General features: G+C 33.4%; 1 protein-coding gene across 1 annotated transcript; it reads left to right on the plus strand.

Moving 5' to 3' along the window:
- The first annotated feature begins 836 nt into the window (after nt 1–836).
- LOC136034454 (uncharacterized) lies at nt 837–15,848 on the plus strand. The gene is made up of 2 exons (XM_065715637.1): nt 837–3,065; nt 14,150–15,848. Exons 1-2 carry the CDS (start codon nt 2,910–2,912, stop codon nt 15,788–15,790), a joined length of 1,797 nt encoding a protein of 598 aa, XP_065571709.1. The 5' UTR covers nt 837–2,909; the 3' UTR covers nt 15,791–15,848.
- The last annotated feature ends 7,121 nt before the right edge of the window (nt 15,849–22,969 follow it).

A 22,969-nucleotide genomic window follows, 5' to 3' on the forward strand; every position in this document is an offset into this window, starting at 1 on the left:
ACATGCATTAATTCAAAGCGTCCAGAAATTAAACAGAAAAAATAAGTTTTTTTAAATGAAAGTAAGGAGCGACATTAAAACTTAAAACGAACAGAAATTACTCCTTATATGAAAGGGGCGTTTCCTCCTCAATGCCCCGCTCTTTACGCTAAAGTTTTTTACTGTTTTAAAAGTAGAGCTAAGAAAAAGAGTCAAACTTTAGCGTAAAGATTGAGACTTTGAGGAGGAAAAGCCCTTTTCATATACGGAGTAATTTCTGTTCGTTTAAATTTTTAATGTCGCTCCTTACTTTCATTTAAAAAAACTTGTTTTTTTTTTAACTGGATATGGGATTACGTGAAGCATTATATTGATGTATCAATGTAAATGAAAATGTTTTCATTGTTCAGAAATACTGATTCTTAAAAACACTGGACGAAGTCTCTGGTTTGGTTCGAGAAAAATTGAATATTTGTATTTTTTCTCGACAAAAATTGGAAATCTATGAATTTTTACAAAAATTGAAAGCAATAAAAGTACGTTTTATAACAATAACAACCAGAAATCTGTTATTTTATTTCACAGAAATTGAACTGACTTAAAGCAGCTCAATAAAAAATAAAATGGTGAATTCTTTAAACGATAAATTCAAAAAGAAGGAGCATATATTTAAAAAAGACGAATTTACTTGAAAAAATCAAAAGAGATAAAATATTTGAAATGAAAATTTAAAACTTGAAATTATCTTAGCAAATAGTCGAAAAAAATAAATAAATTGAAAAAAAATAAAATAAAAAAACACTTCAAATTGAACTTTTGAATTGAACGCAAAATAGAAAACTTTTAAACTACTTGTACAAAAAGTGAAAAAAAATTAATAAACAGAAATCTGAAATCTCAAAATTACTTGAATAAAAATTTTAAAAGACGAAATATTTTGTAATTTTTAATTACCTTTAAGAATGGTTGATAACTTTACAGCAAAATTTAAAACAAAATTCTATTACATGGACAAAAAAAAGAACATAATTTTTTTAAAATTGAGAAATCTATGAACATAAAAATTTGATAAAAACAACATCACTTTAACAAATAACGAAAAATGCAAAAATACTTAAACAATATTACTGAGGCAGAAGTCACTTAAGCAAAAATAGAAAGACAAATTTGAAGTAAGAAGAAACTAAAATAAAGATTGAAAACGTAAATACTCCTTTCTTAGGGATCTTGAAAGGACTAAATATTTAAACTAGGAATAAAATGGCTTTTCATAAATTAAATAAGTGTTGAGAAGAAAAGAGTAACTAAAAAGGACAAGAGGTTTATTACATTCCAATCACTTTTAAAAATACACTTCAACATGCCCTGAAAGCACTGACTTCATACTCTCTTCTTTTGCTTATTAAACAAAAAAAACAAGTTTTTTTAAATGAAAGTAAGGAGCAACATTAAAACTACTGCAATGACAAAACACAAAATTGTAAAGAAAAGAAGAACGAGAACAACAAACAGTCAGTGAAAAAATTGAAAATTATGTAGATATTTTGGATAATTTGTTTTGGAACAATACATTTTGGAAATACGTTGTGGCAACACTGGCCAGGGAATTATCAAAAACACTATCAAAGAACAAAAGGACATTTATCTGATGAATAATTGGGGTCTCTTGCCCAACAGTGCAGCTAGAGACCAGTGGCAAAAAAGAAACGGAAGGGGGTCTATTGCCCTCAAACCACGTTTGACCCTTGATTAGGGCATTAGAATTTTCAATTTGTATTGAATTGTCCCCACTCTAAAGTTTTAACAATTGGCCTTTCTAGATGAAATGGAAGGAGAGAAAGATGAAATTAGAAAAAATAACACAAATGTGGGAAATGCCTCTTTTCTAAGTCAACGATAGCTTGTTACCTTTCAAAGGGAATATTAATTATTATTGCGATAACAAAGTGGAATAATAAATATATTCAAAGCCATGTACAATAGGCCGTAGCCTGGTGTACGAGGGAAAACATGTCATGGGATATTTAAACTCTGAATTAGGACATTTCTTCAAACTTTAAGATGTTTTTGTAGTGATTTTTTGGATTTTGTTGGGCTGATACCGCGGAGGGGATTTATAATGCCCTCCCTATCCACCTCGAATTTTTAAGACAAAACGACTGTTAAAAAATATTGTACATAAATACGACATATTAGAATATTTCAGCTGTATATTTAATTTTGAATTAATTTGATAAATTTGAATTAGAATTGAAAATTTTGTTCTTACGGTCTAAAACTAAAAAAACTTTAAAAAACCATTTTGCTGTTGATACATTACAAAACTACACCAATCAAAAATCAAATATAAATCACCACAAAAGCTATTTTATAAAGAAAAATGTTTTTCAAGAAAGGTTAGGGTCAAATTAAAACTTAAATCAAACAAAATTAAATTCATGCAATAAGTCAAAATTGAAACATAAAAAATTGAAACAGAATGAATAATCAAGTAAACTTTAAAATAAGCAGAAAATATAACAAATAAGTAAGACTTGACTCCTCTTTAGTGCCTTAAGGAGCAAAAATTCCTTTCTATGTATGTTCATTAAATTTTAATTTATATTTTAATACATTTTTTTAGTTGTTGTTTTTAGGCTCATTTAAATTTTAATATGCTCTATACTTTTTTTAAATATATGTGAGAACGCAATCTTTTTAATTACTCAAATTTTACATTTGGTACTGTTTCAACAGAAGGTTTTAATATTTTAACCTCTGGAGCTCGATAAAAGCCCAAAAAGAGAATAGGTTATCTATATTCAGCAACGCTAGCGCTGTCATGCAATGTTTGATTCCTAGAAAACCATTTTCTAAGCTGCCAATTTGCTTAGTGTTGTTAAAGACAAAAGCAATGAATGTGTAAGATCAAACATAGTGTTTAAGTTATCATGAATTTTTTTTTGACATTTTGCTTGATTTTTTGGATTGGATCCGTTCATTGTAACTACAGTTACTTTGAAAAAGATGTTGTGAAGCTTGTTGACTTCGTTGATACTATTGAGTGGATTGATTTCGATGAACTAACCCTAGATGGCGGAGCAAAGGTATGGTTTTTGATTTTATCAATCACCTTATTGACTATTTGAATTAAACATTCTCTGGTAAAGGATACCGTAGCTGCGGCCTCTACTGCAGCCTAGTAAAAAATGACTGCTAGCCTATAGTGACCGAAAATTCAATTTTTTTCTAAACTGTTAATTGAGGAAGATTTATCACTTGAAGGGGGTTCAATAATAATAACTACGATTTCAATTAATTTTGACGGTAAAAGTTTATTGAGCAAACAAACGAATGACATTTTCAAAATAAGCGGAAACTCCTCAAAAATGATGCTGGGTCCAGACAAAATCCACATTGTCGGAATCTCTATAGCCAAAAAACAAATTGGGAAATTTACTAATCCCCATCTCAAACAACAAGGAGAGTCGTCTTTTTGCAGGGGAAGCCCTGATTCGTCTCTTTTTTCTCCGTCGCCGCCAGTGTGGCACTAAAACGTATATAGCTGAACGTTATGTTTCCGGGCTCGTTTGAAAGGATATTGCGATCAGTACATCCATTTTTCATTTTCTCTCCTTCTTGTTTTCATACCATTACCGCTTATAATTCCTTATGGTAAAATCAAATTTCTCCCCATTTTCTTTTAGAAATAAAATGAACTTTTGCCTCAGAACTCTGCAAAATTTATTTAAATAGCACAGCGCAGGATAAAATTTTTATTTTTTACTTTAGCTGACAATAAAATACAGCATATTTTACACCAACGAGAAAATATAAAAAAAAAAGTTTAATTCTGTGTCACCTCATCTTCAAATAAGAACTTCATCGAGCTTCGCGTTTGCCGTTGTCTTGTAGCCAGCGACAGCTTTTGGCATCCTGATAGCTGATTAAGTTTATTTTCGTTTTCCAGACAGTAAATGACTCGAATAAGGAAGATTTTAGATGTGCCTTTTATCCGTTTCAGGAGGCTGAATAAACGCTCAGTTGGAAAATTGCAAAAAGGTAACGAGAATATCAATGATGTGTACTTTCGCAGTTCTAGGTACTTGATATTGCCAATGCAAGTCTTGAATGAGTTCAAGACTCAGTGGCTAACGCTGTGACGATAAATTAATTTTTTGGCAGTTCTGAAAAGCGGCTTATGGAGAATTGACGGAATGTTGATTTTAACAGGAGAGGATCACGGGAAAAATGGAAGAGAAATGTCCCTATCATGAAAGAACATCGATTTTATTAGACTGTGATGATTCGTCTGAATAAATGTCAGGCATTCATTGAGACATGAAGCTAAAATAGTGCTTTATCCATTTGGAAGAGCCCGGATATTTCCGGGCTCTTCCTCTGCTATTCCGGTCTATTCCGGGCTCTTTCAAAGAAGTAAGAAAAAAAATAAACAGCTTAGGTTTTTTTAGAATAGAAGTAAAACAATTAAGCTTAAGATAACCAAAAAAACAGATTAAAGTTAATCTGTGTTTTCAGATATACATGCTTTTTCCATTTATTTAGTTACTAAATTAAAAAAAAGTGCTATTTTATATATGCTGTTTCGAAGGTTTTGCTACTTTCTATTATCTATGCTCCACCTACTTTCTATTTATCTAGGCTCCACCATTTGGCGGCCGAAATATTTGCATAATTTTCAATTTTTTCACTGACTGTTTGTTGTCCTCGTTCTTCTTTTCTTTACAATTTTGTGTTTTGTCATTGCAGCCGGGTGTTTCTTTTTTCTTACATCTCCTCCGCAATCCCTCGCTCTTTACGCTAAAGCTTTTAATTGTTTTAAAAAGTAGAATTGTGGCAAAGAGTCAAACTTTAGCGTAAAGAGCCAGGGATTGCGGAGGAGACAACCCATTTTATATACGGAGTAATTTCTGTTCGTTTTAAGTTTTAATGCCGCTCCTTACTTTCAGCTAAAAAAATTATTTTTTTTATTTAATTTATGAACGTTTTTGAATTAATGCATGTTTGGTTTTGGCTCTCCGCACATAAATTATTAAAATGAAATTTGTATATTAATTCTTTTTTTTGGCTAAATGGCTTTCTCTTAGTTTTGATCAGACGATTTTGAGAAATAAGGGGTGGAGAAGGAGGCCTAATTGCCCTCCAATTTTTCGGTTGCTTAAAAAGGCAACTAGAACTTTTAATTTTTAACGAACGTTTTATTAGTAAAAAATATGCGTAACTTATAAATTAGCAACTTACGTAATTATATTTATATTTTTATATTAATTATATTATATATTATATTATATATCTTATATTTTTATTATGTATACAAGGGGATTTGTATCCTCGTTAATACCCCGCTCTTTACACTAAATCTTAAGTTTTGTCCCAATTTTTAAGAATGACCCCTGAATCAGAATAAATAGTTGAAATTACTAAAAATACTTTAGCATAAAGAGCAAGGTATTTATCTCCTCCTAAATACCTCGCTCTTTATGCTAAAGTATTTTTAGAACCCCTCATATGCGTAATAATCTCTGTTCGTTTTAAGTTTCAATGCTACTCCTTCCTTTCATTTGAAAAAACGTTTTCATGTTTATTTTTCATTGTTTTCTTATAGTAATGCTAGAAAATCATGCGCCCTTTTCCTTGAATTTTTCTTCCCCCATGACAGATTCCTCCAAGGAAAGATCCTCCAACATAGCCACCTCCCCTCAGCCCCACCCCTAAACAAAATAAAATCCCCCTGAAAACGTATGTACACTTCCCAATAACCATTACTATATGTAATAACTGGTCAAAGTTTGTAACTTGCAGCCCCTCCCCCAGGGATTGTGGGGGAGTAAATCATCCCCAAATACATAGTTATTATGGTTTTCGACTATGCTGAACAAAATGGCTATCTCAAAATTTTGATTCGTTGACTTTGGGAAAAAATGAGCGTGGGAGGGGGCATAGATGCCCTCCAATTTTTTTGGTCACTTGAAAAGGGCACTAGAAATTTTCATTTCCGTTAGAATGAGCCCTCTTGCGACATTCTAGGACCGCTTGGTCGATACGATAACCCCTGAAAAAAAAAAAAAAAAAAAAAAAAAAAAAAAAAAAAAAAAAAAAAACACGCACCCGTGATTTGTCTTCTGGCAAAAAATACAAAATTCCACATTTTTGTAGATAGGAGCTTGAAACTTCTACAGGAGGGTTCTCTGATACGCTGAATCTGATGGTGTGATTTTTGTTAAGATTCTATGACTTTTAGGGGGTGTTTCCCCTATTTTCTTAAATAAGGCAAATTTTCTCAGGCTCGTAACTTTTGATGGGTAAGACTAAACTTATATATTTAAAATCAGCATTAAAATGCGATTCTTTTGATGTAGCTATTGATATCAAAATTCAATTTCTTAGAGTTTTGGTTACTATTGAGCCGGGTCGCTCCTTCCTACAGTTCGTTACCACGAACTGTTTTATTTGTTCGTATCTTATTCCAGCACCTTTTAATGTACTCAGGACATATATATTTTGCAGTATTTTATTTTCGTAGCTCGCAGAATTTGTAGCTCTCCATAACTACTCATCATTCATTAGTGCCTATCTATTTTTTTTTATTTCCAATTTCGAAAGTCAATTTCTGTTCCAGATAAATTGACAATAAGATATTTTGATGTCATAGAGACACGCAGCGATTTTAAATTAGCAAGTTTCCTTACTCTAATTCATAATTCAACGTCAACTTGATCTCCTTTTCTCACGATTAAGTTTCAAATTAATATACCAGGTCATTTCTGTGAAATTTCAAACGCTCTATTTTGACAGCCGACAGCGTCTTTTCATTTATCGTTTTAATTAACTGTACCTAAAATTAAAGTCTCCTAGAATCTTATAATGTCAAAATTTTGCCTTCGTCTGAATTATTGACAAATCCAACTTAGCCTCTTCCCTTTTCTTCGGAACTCTGTTTAAATTTTCCTTGACTTCCCCATTTATTCTCCCAACTGTACCTCCAAGTTTCAATTCCATGTTCCTAACAGTTCCAAAGATTTTTCAGATATGCTTATTTGGACGACCTGGATACCCGTATTTGTCTTAGCTCTGGCCCCAAGTCAAAGTTTAAAATCATTGTGACCTTCTCTCCCTCCAATACAATTTTCACATCTCTTAACTTTATTTAAGATACTAATCTGAAAAAATAAGTGCGCAAAGGCTCTTTTGATTTACTTAGATACACGTTTTGTTACCTAAATAATGCTCTTTGGAAACTTAAAAATCATCTCCTAGCTAATGATCCCTAGAACCTTGCTCAAAATACAAACAATAAGGAAACCGAAATTTTTTCTCTCATTTTTGTTCCTCGATATATCCCTCCTCTTCCTGAAAAATATGTGGTTTTCATGGCCCAGAGAGTGAACTCTTAAATTTTCAAGCCAATCACATTCTTACGAGTACATATTGCCGCTTTGTCAAGAAGAAATTATGAGAAAACCATAGTAACTTAAGTAATTACCGAATCTTGTCCCAGAAGCTATGGGATCTTTTTGTTCCCGAAGGCTTATCTGTTGAACCGTTTGACTTCTTTTTTTTAACAAAACAGTAATCTCAAAGTTTTTGTCAGATCCCTTATGGAGCTTCAAGAGGGGAGAGGGTAGTAAAAACAAGTACATGAGGGTGTTGGCTGCCCTTCAATCATTTTGTTGACACTTCGAAAGGTAACTAGGCCGTTAAATTTTGAACTTTATTGGGCAGTATCCTTTCCCGAGAAACTAAAGCTAAAATATTTTGAAATCCTGCATAAAGACAATAATTTTCATTTAGCTCTACTCTAGCTCCATTTCATAATTCAACTTCATAGTTACTTCCCCTTCAGAGTTATTCCCCTGATGTTGCAGACACTTCAATGTGACAACCTGGATGAACAAAATGTGCTTTGATTTTTAATGCAAATTTTTAATTCAAATTTGATTTTTTTTTATCTATATTAATAATCTTCCCCGAGGTTTGCATGAGAATATTAGCCATGTAGTTCTATTTGCAGATGATACAGTTATAACAGTTAAAGCTAGGGATTCATTGACATTGATCAAAAATCTGACTATAAGTGTTACCTCAGTTAATCGATGGTTTGTTTTTAATAAACTAGTACCGAATTTTAAGAAAATTAATTTTATGGTTTTTGGTCGTTCAAAACGTTCCACTCGAGAGATTTCTTGTGAGGAGCTACAGGTTGGTGATCAAAAAATTTGTAGGGTCCAATCATATCGTTATTTAGGAGTTTTTCTTGATCCCCTTTTGTCATTTCATAATCATATTGAATAATTAAGATTAGAACTTGCTCAAAATATTGGGTCGATGTACCGTGTGAAGAATATTTTTCCTTTTGCCATTTTAAAAATAATTTACCACTCTCTAATTACTTCTTATTTGAATTATTGCTCAGTTGTATATCTTAATACATTTTGGAAGTATATAAAACCCTTACAGGTATTACAAAATAGGGCAATAAGAATATTTGGAAATTTCTTACATCGACCCTCAAAACTTGAAAACGTTTCGGAAACTAAAACATTATTCCTCTTCTTAAATTCGTTGGATTTAAATGATATACGAATATTAAATACTTCCATATGGCATTTTCAAATCCAAAATTTTAAAAATTATTTCTATGACAAATCTCTGTTTATTTTACTTCCTCGTTCGGATTGTCGGAGGTCTAGGATGTATCGGATTCCTTTTGTAAGCTCTGAAAGGTCAATGCTTTCGATTAGATACCAAATACCCTTCATTGCTAACAATTATAAGCTGAATGACAAAATTCTGTTTGATCCATCCCAAAAATCTCAGCAAAAATCTCAGCTAAATTTAAAAAAGCAAATATTAAAGATTGTTTGCTAAAATTTTGATTATTCACCATTGATGATGGAAATTTAAATTATTTGATCTTCTTATTTGTGTGTTTGTTTTTGTGTCCCTGTGTCTGGGATGGCCTCCTGCCCGATATTTATATATTTACTTATCTTTTATGAGTTTTTTTCTATTTTGTGTGTCTTCTACCGTATTATATTTTGAAATCATTATTGCGATGAGATGTTGATGTTATTCTTATGTTTTTGCACTGTCCCAGCCTTACGAGCTCTGCTCTCTGTTTGGGCATAATATTGTTTGTGTATTTTTTGAGTTGAATAAAGAAAAAGTTGAGTTGAAAAAAAAGCGAATTTATTTTAAGTAAATTCTAAGCCCCATAGGATCTTATGCAGAAAAAATGTTGCTTTTCCTTAGATTAAACAGTTTGCAGTAATGTAAGTAAGGGGTAATTCGGCTCAATAGTAACCAAAACTCGTAAAACAGATATTGATATTAATAGATACATCTAAAGAATCAGCTTTATATGGTGATTCCGAATATATAAAATTCATTAAGTTTAGTTTTACCCATCATAAGTTACGAGCACAACTAAATTTGCCTGAATTTAGAAATAGGGAGAAACACCCCCTAAAACTCAAGGAATCTAAATGAAAATCACACCATCAGATTCCGTATACCAAAGAACTTTGCTGTTGAAGTTTTAAGCTCCTATATACAAAAACGTAGAATTCTGATATTTCTGCAAGAAGAATTATCACGGATCCTCGTTTTTTTTTTTTTTTTTTTTCAGAGATAATCTTATCGAAATAATGGTCCTAGAAGATCAGGAGAGCTCATTGAAACGGAAATTAAAATTTCTATTGCCCTTTTAAAGTGACCGTAAATATTGGAGGGCAATTGAACCCCTCCCACGACCCTTTTTTCTTCAGTTGGAAGATCCCTTAACTATATCCTTAAGGGTAAAATGAAGCCCCCTCCCACCCGTAGAGAGAGGCCTTTATGCTATGAAATTTGCCCATTTTATACACAGAGTTTTGTTATTGTGGATTATACAGAAATTTCTCAGGGGGGGGGGATTTCGTGCTTGGGTGGGCTTCCATAGGGAGAATTTTCCCTATGGAGGGAAATTTCCGGGAGTGAGTTTTCCAGGGGAAATTTTACACTTGGGGATTTGACAGATTTCTGATTTGATATTATTGTTAATTGTCTTGCACTATCTTTGCCAAATTAATTTTGCATATGAAGATGTTCCAAGGGCAATTATCGAGGCTATTTTCTACGTGTTTTGATCTTCTAGAAAATATTTCCATGGAGGGAGACATTGGCAGAATGATTGGTGTGGATAGGTGTGGAAGCCAAGGCTGAATCGTCCGCTAGAAGTTTTACAGAGGGGGAGGGATTTGGAGTGAGGATAAAACTACCTGGAGGGAATTTAAACTTAATGTGGGATGAAATTACCACGGAGGAGTTTCTCGCTAGGAAAAGAGGGATATTTCATGGAGGATGAGCCAGATTTACCGGTGTTATTTGAAAAAAAAATCAGAAATTAAACAGAGAAACAGGTTTTTTAACTGTAACTAAGGAACAGCATTAAAACTCAAAAAGAAAAGAAATTATTTTGTATTTGAAGGGTGACCCCCTCCTAAGCTAAAGTTTGGCTGTTTGTCCCAATTCCTTAAGAACAGTAACTAAAACACAGGGTTGGTTTAATTAGAATATGAAGTTTTTTTTTAAGTAATAAAAGCTTTACAGTTCGTAGTAACGAAATGTAAGTAAAACGTATGTGGCTCAATAGTAAGCGAAACTCTAAAAACTAAATTTTTACACCAACAGATATATGCAGAGAATTGGCATATTATGCTAATTCCAAATATATGTTTTATTAATTTTAGTGTTACCAATCAAAGTCTTTGAGTCTGAGAAAATTTGCCTGACATTACAAACAGGGAGAAACGCCCCCTAAAAGTCCATTGACAATTATACTGTCAGATTCAAGCGTATCAGAGAATCTTGCTGTAGTGGTTTCAAGCTACTATCTCAACAATGTAGAATTTTGTATTTTAGGTCAGAAGAAGGATCACGGATGAATGTTTATTTGTTTTTTTCTGAGAAATTTGACTGATTTCGCGATTTTTTTAAGAACAGATCCTGAAACACATGGGTTTTTTAATTAGAATGTGACACTTTTTTAAGATTGCTAAAAGCTTAAGAGTAATAGGGTGATAGTATCGAATGAATGGTCCTAGAGAGCCAGGACAGGCAAGGAAACCTGAGCTAAAATTAAAATACAAATTCTGTATTAATTTTTCTTGTATGGTGAGCCAAATTTCAACCTGCAGAAGTTGAAACGAGTTTGGAAATTAAATAAAAAACACAAGTTTTTTAACTAATAGTAAGGAATTACATTAAAACTTAAAAAAAAGAAATTACTCTGTACGTGAAAGGGGATTTCCCCCTCCTGAACGTCCCACTATTTACGCTAAAGTTCTTTATTACTTTGAAAATTGTGACAATGAGTCAAACTCTTTGTCCCCTCCTCAACGCCTCTATCTTTACGTTAAAGTTTGACTCTCTGTCACAACTCTAATTTTCAAAGTAATAAAGAACTTTAGAGTGAGACGTACATGAGGGGAAAACCCTTTTCATGTACGGAATAATTTTTGTTCGTATTAAGTTTTAATGTCGCTCCTTACTCTCAGTTAAAAAAAAAACTTGTTTTTTTTTATTTAATTTTAGATATAACTAGCTTAGCTTCTTCCCTCTCTCTTCAATTAAATTTCAAATTTCCTTGCCTCCCTCCTTCCTTTTTTAATAACTCCTGGAAGCTTAAGCTCCACCCCTTTATCCTATCATAATATTTATGCTGTTTCAATGACCTCGACCCTCATAGCGTACTTCGTTTATCTTTGCTTTAATTTTTTTTTTTTTTATCTCCTTACACTCCAGCAGGCTACTCTCTCAGACTATTAATTCAATCTCTTAATTTAATTCCAAGATATTGAAAATGATAAAAATCCAGTGCATATACCTTCTTTTATTTTCCTAAATACGCACCACGTGGCGAACCTTAAAACTGGGAAACTTGAAAACCTTGGCTTAACAAGGACTTCCAAAAACCTGGCTTAAAATAAAAAGTATCAGCAGCAAAACGTAATTTGAAACATTTCTGAGCTTTCTGACATCCTCCACTTCTCTAGACCCTTGCCCAGGGGGTTGAAGTGGTCATGACTTAACCGTCCATTTTTATTGGACTTTTTAATTATTACTAATAAAATAGTAATCTATGAATTTAGATTGGATTAACTGGGGCATTTTGGGGAGCCAGCAAAAAAGGTTACGGGATGGGAAGTTCCCTCTAATCATTTTTGAAACTTAAAAAGGGCACTAAAAATTTTAATTTTCCATTTCAGAGATCCGTGTATGTCGTCTTGATGGTTCTAAAATATTAGCTTGATAACATGAGTGTAAAAATTGTATTTTGATTTGGATCAGCCCACTCAGTCGAGCAATAATGTATTATTTTTTATTACTAATTTATTACTATCTAACATTAGTGGTAATAGTAGTAGTATCGTTTTTACATAATAGCGTAACAACAGCGGAGCTTGCAAAGATGTGCTAAAAAAAAAAAAAAAAAAAAAAAAAAAAAAAAAAAAAAAAAAAAAAAAAAAAGGCTCAGATAGCATTATTTTGGATCACAGGGATTAGACGAAGTAACGAGGGGAAAGTGCCAAGCCATATCGAGGAACAATACAAGATATATGGACGAATAAGGGAAAAATATAACAACCGTAAAATATTTGGGGGGAAAATATGTTTTAATTTACGCATCATACCTAGGTTACGGGACAGTATTTTAGAAATCGGCTTCACATGTTCCTTAAATGATAGGGTTTCATCAACATTAATTCCGAGGTACTTGGTGAAGCGTGTACGTTAAATAATTACCCGCTCTGATATCAATTCAGTGATCCATGAAAAAAAGGAGATCTAGAAAAAATAACAAAATTTGACTTACCTACATTTAGGTCAAGATAATTGATTTTTAGCCATATGCATATATTGGTCATTGCTGAATTTAACTTTGACATAAGCAGTTGTTCCGTAGGGGCAACACACATCAGCGTTGTGTCATCCACAAATAACGGCACAGTGACCTGTGTTTCACTAGGACCATTATGAAGAAAATCAGTAATTCTGGGTAGGGCATTAACAAAATCAGGTAGATCATTAATAAAAATTAAAAATAGAGTAGGACCCAATAAGGAGACTTGGGGAACTCCACAATTAACACAAGTTTTACTAGACGAAATTCCATATAAATGAACATACTGCTGTCTATTCTGAATATAATTACGAAGCAAACTTAACGTTGCACCCCTTAGTCCGTAAAATTCACAATTTTTTAATAATATACGATAACTTCTCTATACGTAACTTCTTATTTCTATTTTTATTATTAATTTATTAATAAATTGAAATTTCCCTTGCCCCACCCTCGACGCCTCTTTTCCCAACAGTACCTTTAAATTTCAGCTCCATACCTCAGGCTTTTCCCAAGATATTGCAGATATGGATGTTCAGTGAACTAGATATACGTAGTATCATTCGTTTTACGCCTGTCCCCTACCCTAGTAAACCTAGTTTACTTGAACCATCCCCAATCTCCAATGCCACCTCAATGTTTCAACTAGCTTCCCTTTGCCATTCCCAAGTTATTGTGAATAATTTGAAAAATCAGGTGAACACAGTGTATTTTGGGTACTTACATACTTTCCAGAATGCGCTCTTGGAAAGCTCTGGAATCAATATAAATAGGCCTACTACTACTAATAAGTCATTATAGCATCAAGCCATTTGGGGTCAACACAGCTGCGCACGCTTCTGCCTCTTCCCAAGCCCAAGTCAAAGCTTTTCTTTTTACATTGAATACGTAACCTAAACTTACCTAACCTAACTTAACCAAAATACCAACTAAATACTTTATTAGAATATAGCTACAATGCAGTTTCCAACCGACCCGAAGCTAATTGTCTGGTTTAAAGACTATGAAAACCGGTTATTGCCTCATGTTCGTGTTGAGTGTGGTGCCTTTAAGACACAAGTACCAAAAATATAATACTTTATTAACAAAATTATGGAAACTATCCCGACTCAGCCTAAAAAAATTTCCATTTTAACATCCATGGTCAGACAGTATTTTCCATCAATACAAATCGCCAACCAAATGAATTTTATACATGGTCAGAAAAACTGGTTCTACTAAGATCAAGAATTTTGAACTTGAAAAAGCCTTTCTTTTTCTTTTTACTTTTCTTTTTTCTTATTCCAGGTAAAACGATCAAGGCGGCAGCCGCAGTTACACCTTTACACCAATTCTTCAGCAGCACACGCAGTGAAGAAGCATTTCAAATATCTTATATTAAAATCTAAGTGCACAAGAAAGTCTGAAACGTTTAAAATTAGCTTAGACGATAGCTCTAAAAGCCAATCACTCTTATACTCAAGCTGCAGTAACGGTACTTGGACATTTCAATTAAATAGCCACTTCGGTGATATTTTAAAGATAAAAAGTCACTACCCAAAGAAAATCCTGGTTCAAAAAATCGGAATGGGTAATGTCACAAAAGATAAGACCCTTGGAAGAAAAGATAAGACGCTCCTTGAGAGGATTTTTACTCTTAACGTAAAACAAAATTTAGCAAAACATGAAATATTTATTCATCAACATCTGACTGAAATCGAAATAACCAAGAAGACTGAAGCTCTTGTTGAAGCTGTTAGTTTTTTAGTAGAAGAAAACAAAAATACACTAAGAGCTCTAGTAGAAGAAAGTAAAAATGAAAGACAAAAAACAATTATAATTAAAGAATGGAAGATAGTTGAGACTAGATTAACAGAGTCAATGGAAAAAACTATTTATTTTGGTTTTAATATCACATTGACTGAGATTCATTCCTTGTTGATAAGACTAAGTCCAATTTGCAGGTATTTACCTTCACAGGAGCATTATTGCATGAAAAATTATTTTTCTGAAAGACTCACTAGCTTTTCAAAGCTTGTAAGAACACTACCAGTAGAAATTTCAGAAAGAACTTACAGTGTATTAGACAGACTTGATAAGGAAAAAGAGGAAATATTTTCTAAGTGTTCTAAGCAACGAATGTCATTCGCATATACCGAACGTGATCAGGCGGAAACTCATTTACGAGAAGGCATTGAAATCATTCAGTCAGTGAACTCGACAACGGATATTTTCCGTTCGGATACATTCAAGACCTTTGCAAATTCACAAGGCACAATTGTAAAGAGGAAACAGTTTGATTCTTATGCATTGGTTACCCGATGCAATTTTAATCGATCTTTACAAATAGGACATGACATAATTGAATACATAAACTCATCGTTTGGCAACAGATTAGAAAGGCAACGAAACAGCCTGGAATTCAAAAAGCTTGATACACAATTTGATTTTAATAGCGTCGCCCCAAAATACCTTTCCGATGGCAAATCAACTAGAGTATTTGATTTACTATGTGATTTACCATACATTTTGTCAACACTTACCATTCATATAGAAGAGCTTCGGTTGATTTGTTCCAACGTGACCGTTTATGGCTATACTATTACACCACTCAGGAAACTGTCAATTGAAACTGGCTATTTAAATATCCATGATGAGGGATCCACCATCTCTTTAACAAAACCGCATGCTCCTTTAAAATCAAAAACTGGTCAAACGGGGCAGAACGGCATTAGCGGAGGAGTTGTTTCAATAAAGGTTCATTTTGCGGTCAATGGTGGTGTCATGAGTATTGAAGCAAATGGAGGAGATGGTGGAGAAGGAGGAGATGGTGCGCCTGGGTCCCAGGGAGCAGATGGAAAGAGTGGGACTTTACCTTGGAAGTTTTCTCAAAAATATTACTATGATGCGTGGAAAAATGACAAGTTGGTAAAAAACACGAAACATTAACAGAAATACCTGACCCAGCGTTGGGTTTTTTGTGCTTGACTCCTTTAGTTGTTAAAATATTATATGTGCTGTGGTTCCAAACAGTAAGGTCTATTGGAACGTCATAACGTTTTCTAAAAAAATTGAACACAAGTCAACTAATGCAACACCAGGCAATAAAGGCCTTCGAGGTAATCCTGGCGGATCTGGAGGGAATGGAGGTGAGCCTGGGAGACTAAAGCTGGATATTCCTGTACGGTCTTGGGAGCATTTTACTCTATTAGCTCAAGGTGGTAAAGGAGCCATAGGTGGTAAAGGTGGCAATGGAGGTCCTGGAGGCAGAGGTGGAAAGATTAAGGTTATAGAGGCAGAATATAATCGGACTTGGAAACAAAAGGAGAGACAAAAGTACAAGAGCGGCATTCGGCGTTTCCAAGATAGAGCATACACAATTTATCCTTGGCCCGGGGAAATAATAACTAGCAGCGTAAATTTCAAAGAAAAATTTACAGGAAGAGAAAAGGACGGTGAAATCGGAGAAATAGGGGAGAAAGGAAATGACGGAAGTAAAAACAAAGTTCAAAGTAAAGCCGAAAATCTAACGATTGCTGATAGTTTTCTTTTTTCCATATATAAGGAAATAATCTCATTTAGCTTAATAGAAGAAATAGAAGGAAGATATAAAGGAGAAAGATCTATTCAAAAAGTTATTGATTCTACTGAAAATATGTTAGTTCAAGCTGCCAAACAGAAAAACGAGCTTTTGAACTTAAGAGCTCAGTACACACATCAGCTGACTGGCAAAAGCTTGGACAGCCTTATTAAAACTGAAATGAAGTTATCAGAAGAACTAATGCATGATTCTAAAAATAAGCAACACTATTTGACAGAAGATATAAGAAAACACAAAGAAAAATTGAGTTTAGTCTTCGATCAAATAACGCAATTCAATTCGGGGAGTCTGAAATATATTGTTGACAAATTCAGAGACAAACTTTTTGCAGATTCACGAAGTCATTTGGCACAAAAAACTGAAGAGATAAGAAGAAAGAAAGTATTCAACGCTGCTAAAATCTTAGCTAACATTGTGAGTTTTGCTTTAGCTATATTTGGCATTGGTAATAAAAATCATGAAAATACAAAAACAGGATTTTTAAACCTTGTTAATTCCACTCATAAGTTCATTTCTGATGAATTGAAGACTTCTTCTAATAATATTGACCAACTATTCGAAGATTATTTTTTACTTATTGAACATAATTATAACAAAACAAATCAGCTAATCCAGAAAATTAAAATTTTTTCCAATGATATAAGTAACATCGAGATAAAAAATGAAATAGACCTTGGCGTTCAACTTTCAGATTTAATGAAAGTCTATACTCCTGTTTCGTTTGCAATTAGTGAAATAAATAATCGATTCACCCGTTACCAAGCACGTCAGTTAGTCTCTCGCCTAAAATCAGTAGTTTTCCAAGCTTCTAGTGAACTAGGAGCCGAAAACATCCCAGAACTAGATTCATTGGTATCACTTATTGATATGAAAGTAAACCTTACAGAGAAGGTGATCGAACTTACGTCCAAGATTTCTGATACACAACTAGTGGTTGACGGATTCAAAAGACGTAAGGACATGCTCCATGATACATCTTCAATTGTACTGAATAATATGGCTTCCGCTTATAATGTACTTGACACAATAGCGGTCAACGCACTGCTAAACCTATTTTGCATTGGAAAGCAAATTTACTCCAGTTTATCTAACCTTATAAATATAGCAGCTTATGCTCAACAGAATACCGAATTCCTTTCAAAAATCCAGCCCTTTTCACCTCTGTCGGTGCCAGAAGAATTTAGAACAGTCCTGGAGATCCTAAAGGATGAGTTAAATATGGGGAAAATTGTGCATAAAGGTGAAATAAAAATTCTTTTAAAGGAGATGGATTTTCCATATGAGTTTGAGCTTCTGAGAACAACGCGGCATGCAAAGTTTCCTATTTTTGATGATAAAAATGGGAACATTTGGATTGACAGTGTTCAAGCCATATTGAAAAATGTTTCAAGTGATGGAGAGTTCTATATGACTTCGATAGAGCACAGTGGCTCTGTACTTTTTGATTTTGGTGATGATTTAAAGCTTGAACCTGCTGTTTTTGAAAGTGTGTATTCAGTTCCTGGACCTGAATGGATAATTAAGCCTGTATCCGTATACAATAATATTGAACTTATAAATTATCCTTTTTCATCTTTTTACAAAATTAGTGTCCCGGAAAACCATATTTCAAATAATATCGTTAGCAACATCAATATCAATATGACGACTCTTCATCAGATAGAGTTAATATTTAAATTATGGTATAAGAAGTAAAAAAAGGTTTCTAAGATTTTATTGAATTAAAGCTATAATAAAGATATCCTTTAAGTAGTATTTTGCTGGTGCTATTGGTACCATGTTGCTGTTCATTATAGCTGATGTAATTCTTAAAAGAAACAAAATCGATTACATTTTTTTTCCTACCAGAACTTGTTAAAAATTTTCTTACTATAGATAAAGAAATAATCTATAGCTAACTATTATTATAGATCTTGTCGTATCTTCAGCTGAAATTTTGTTGTATATTCCATTGCCCTTGAATCACCCAAATCCCATATTTTATGTTATGCGAATTTTTTTCTTTTGGAGTGATTTACATATAATTCATTTTACTAAGAAGACTGGCATGCTTAAGAAAAATCCCACCTGTATTTAAAAGAAAAATCCCGCAAAGAAATTCACACTCCTCTTAAACCTTTTATACGTCTGGTTTGAACTTTTCTCTTGACTCTGCTTTCTAAAAAAATCAATACTATTTAGTAGTTTCTCAAGATTTCTAGAATAGGAATGTTTGCATTTTTCAATATCTGGTCATAAACAAGAATACGTCTTTTTCGTTTCTAACTATTATTAATAGTCAGTCTTTCTAAGATCACCAACACAAACTTACCCCCCTCCACTCTCATAAACTTATATTTTTGCTCAAGTCTATTTTTATTTTACCAATCGTGTTGAGTTACAAAAACTAGTAAACAAAGTATCAAAAATTCAAATTTAGTTCCTTTGGTACTCAAGAATCTTATCAAACCCGAATTTCAAAGAGCAACACTTTCTTAAAAGAAAGCTTCAGCTTAAAAGAAAAAAAAGAAAGCTTAAAGCTTAAAAGAAAGCTTGTGGTTAAAAGAAAGCTTCAAATCAAAGTGAATAAAAGATATTAACACACAATTTTTTTGCCTAAATACCACAATAATTGAACTGACTGAAAGATGAAATTAGGCTTTAAAAACATAGTTATATTAAAGGTCGTGTTTAGTATTACTCGAGGCTTGAAAAAAAAATATAGTTATATAATGCGTTGTGTATTGCTCTCTCAAGCTTGCTACTATTAGTCAATAGCATTGAATAAAAGTTGAAAAAAAAAAAAACAGATATAACATTAATCAAATAAAGTAAGTTTTAATAAAGGGGAGGATTGAGGTTTGCTACTTGGAGGGCGAAATCTTTGGATTAATTATAATATAAGTTATGCTTCATTGGGTCTTCTTATTGTCTTATGTATGGTTTTCTTATGAGCAAGGGTGAATGCAGTCTCCTTAAGACGTTCAAATCTAACTTAATAAAAACGAAATTTGGACAAGATGAAAGATCATTTCATGTATGTTTATCATACCTGAACGGCGAGAAAAATTAAGTTCTGAACAGGGTCAATCTTAAGCCAACAAAACTCTTAGGTAAAAGGGGAAGGGCAAGAATTTCAGTGCACCTGATATGTGCGTTCATTAAAGCATTTTTAGTAGTCAAAGTGCCCTAAGGAACGTAGCCATGCGTAATCTGTTCTAATTATACGTTTCCCTATAGCTTTTTTATATGCTGGCATGGTCTTGTAACGTTGAATGTAATTTGATGAGACACTAAATTTGCTAATTAACATGTCACTCAGGGACTATCATAATTCTACTTATGCAAGTTTTATTTGCTATTTTGTTGCTTCATCAAAACGGTATTATGTATCATATTTTGCTTGTTTTGTTCAAAAATGACTAATATGTAATTGTATTGTTGGTGCCATGTCTTACGTGTTTCTCTTAAGTTTATGTTTTAGTTTCTTTTTGTCCATACCCCGAAGTGGCATTTGTAGCAATACATATCTATCACTATTTATAACTTGATGAGACTCTACCTTTGCTAATTAATATGCAATTAAACGCAGTGACTATCACATATCTACTTATGGGAGTTTTATTTGTTATTTTGTTGTTTTATTGATATAGTATTATGTATCTTATTTTGATTGTTTTGTTGATATATGATAATATATAATTGCATTGTTGATGTTATGTCTTATGTGTTTCTTTTATTGTTATGAACTACTCTTTCTTTTTTTTAAGATTTTATTGTACAGTAGTTTTTTTCAGTTTATGTTTTAGTTTTTTTTTGTCCATACCCCGAAGAGGCATTCGTAGCAATATATATCTATCTGTCACTATTTATTTATCTATAATAATAGTTATCAATAGTTATATAATATAATAGTTATATAAAGTTTTTTTTTTAAGTCTTTTTGAATTATCTTTGACTGCAGGCACCCAATCAGTCTTTACTAAGCTGCTGCAGATGGCACAGCCATGATTTTTTTTTACCAGAAAATATTACTTCAGATGATGAATTGAGCCATTGAAGAGTGAAAGACAAATGACCCCGAAATTCCATCCTGTTATGGTAAGTTTTGGTGTTAGTAGTGGTAGTAGTAGTAGAAGCAGCAGTGGTAGTAGTATTATTGAGGGTTGTTTTAGTAGTAGTAATAGTAGCCGGCAAATATTGCCTTTTTAGTTAATATTTCATCTTCCTTACCATTTCTTGAAAATTTTGACTTAATATACTCAATCAACCCTTTTGACAATTTGTAAATGCATAATGTGTTTTGATTTAGTTCAACACTCTCTGGAAAGCTCACCTGAATGCTCTTTGTTAAGTTGGAAAATAAAAGTGAAAAATGCCCACCTTCTTCAATGACATATGCTATGTGTAAACAATGAATGAATTACCTAACTTGCAGCACTTCCTCCGAGGGCTCTGGGGGATGGTTGACAACCCCCATGGGCATAATTATTGGATCATTCAATAGTGCTGAACACAACAGCAATAATGTGCATAAATAGCAATAATTTGAACAGAATAGCAATAATGCTGAACAAAATGAACAATAAAAAAATTTATTTGATGTATCTTGTGAAATGATGTTTGAAAGGGAGAGAGGAGGGCTGGTTATCTTCTATTTACTTTTTGTCTCCTAAAAAGGGCAAAATAGTATTTTGCTCGAAATATTGAACAAAATAGGTATCTCAAAGTTTTGATTGAATGTGTTTGGTGAAAGCTTGGGTGTAGAGGGGGGGATAGTCGCCCTCCAATCACTTTTGACTCTTAAAATGGGCACTAGCCAAGATTTTCAATCGAATGAGCCCCTTTCAGAGTTTCTATGATAATTCCTTTTATACGAAGTGGCTTGGTCAGAAAAAAAATATACTTTGTTCTCACATCGCTATTATCTTAGGCAGCACTATTGCGCTGCCTATGAATTCCTTTGATTTTTTGTTTTGATTTTTTTTGATTTGATTTTTGTTTTGATTGAATGCGTTTGGTGAAAGCTTGGGTGTAGAGGGGGGGGGCTAGTTGCCCTCCAATCACTTTTGACTCTTAAAATGGGCACTAGCCAAGATTTTCAATCGAAAGAGCCCCTTTCAGAGTTTCTATGATAATTCCTTTTATACGAAGTGGCTTGGTCAGAGAAAAAATATACTTTGTTCTCACATCGCTATTATCTTAGGCAGCACTATTGCGCTGCCTATGAATTCCTTTGATTTTTTGTTTTGATTTTTTTTTATTTGATTTTTGTTTTGATTGAATGCGTTTGGTGAAAGCTTGCGTGTAGGGGGGCTAGTTGCCCTCCAATCACTTTTGACTCTTAAAATGGGCACTAGCCAAGATTTTCAATCGAATGAGCCCCTTTCAGAGTTTCTATGATAATTCCTTTTATACGAAGTGGCTTGGTCAGAAAAAAAATATTCTTTGTTCTCACATCGCTATTATCTTAGGCAGCACTATTGCGCTGCCTATGAATTCCTTTGATGTTTTGTTTTGATTTTTTTTGATTTGATTTTTGTTTTGATTGAATGCGTTTGGTGAAAGCTTGCGTGTAGGGGGGGGGGGGCTAGTTGCCCTCCAATTACTTTTGACTCTTAATGTGCTGCCTATGAACTCCATAGCCTTTGAAATTAATTTTGTCAGGAGAAAAATATGAAATACTAGCTGTTGGGGTGGCGCTTCGCGCCACCCCAACACCTAGTTGGTGGGGGCGCTTCGCGCCCCCCCCAAGCCCCCCCGCGCGCGTAAGTCGTTACGCGCCATAATAGTTACGCGCCATTGTAGTTGTGTCCCTATGTCCCACCTGTGAATATAGATAGATATATATATATATGGTTTTAACTACGTAAAACTTGCGAATATACAACATTCTTGACTGTCCCATTGTCTTTGCATATAAATAGATTGTCAGGTTTACCGACTCTTGAACATGCAACATATAATGGTCCATGGGAAAACAATCTGTATTCAGATCTATACCTCATGATTCTAATGATTGCCCTTGAGCTTTGTTGATGGTGATTGCTAATCGACCATTCCCTGTCCCGGTGTCCCGGTCGTCATTTACATCCCCCTGTTTCCTCCGGTGTCCCCGTTGTAGTTGTGTCCCTGTGTCCCGGTCGTCATTTATATTCCCTGTGTCCCGGTCGTCATTTGTATCCCGGTGTCCTGGTCTGTATATACATTCGTTTTTTAGTTTTGTTTTTCTCCTTTATTTTTTTCCTTTTTTTTTTCTTTTTTAGCTTATTTAGATTTTTAGATTTTTTAGTTTTTTTATTAGTTTTTAGTTTTTTTTTCTTTTTAGTTTTTTTGTCCCGGTCGTCATTTATATCCCCCTGTTTCCCCCGGTGTCCCCGTTGTAGTTGTGTCCCTGTGTCCCGGTCGTCATTTATATTCCCTGTGTCCCGGTCGTCATTTGTATCCCGGTTAGTTTTTTTAGTTTTTTTAGTTTTTTAGCTTTTTTATTTTTTTTATTAGTTTTTAGTTTTTTTGTAGTTTTTGCCTTTTTTTTAGTTTTTTTAGTT

Source organism: Artemia franciscana, chromosome 13 (assembly GCF_032884065.1).
Source record: "Artemia franciscana chromosome 13, ASM3288406v1, whole genome shotgun sequence".
NCBI classification, from domain to species: Eukaryota; Metazoa; Arthropoda; class Branchiopoda; order Anostraca; family Artemiidae; genus Artemia; species Artemia franciscana.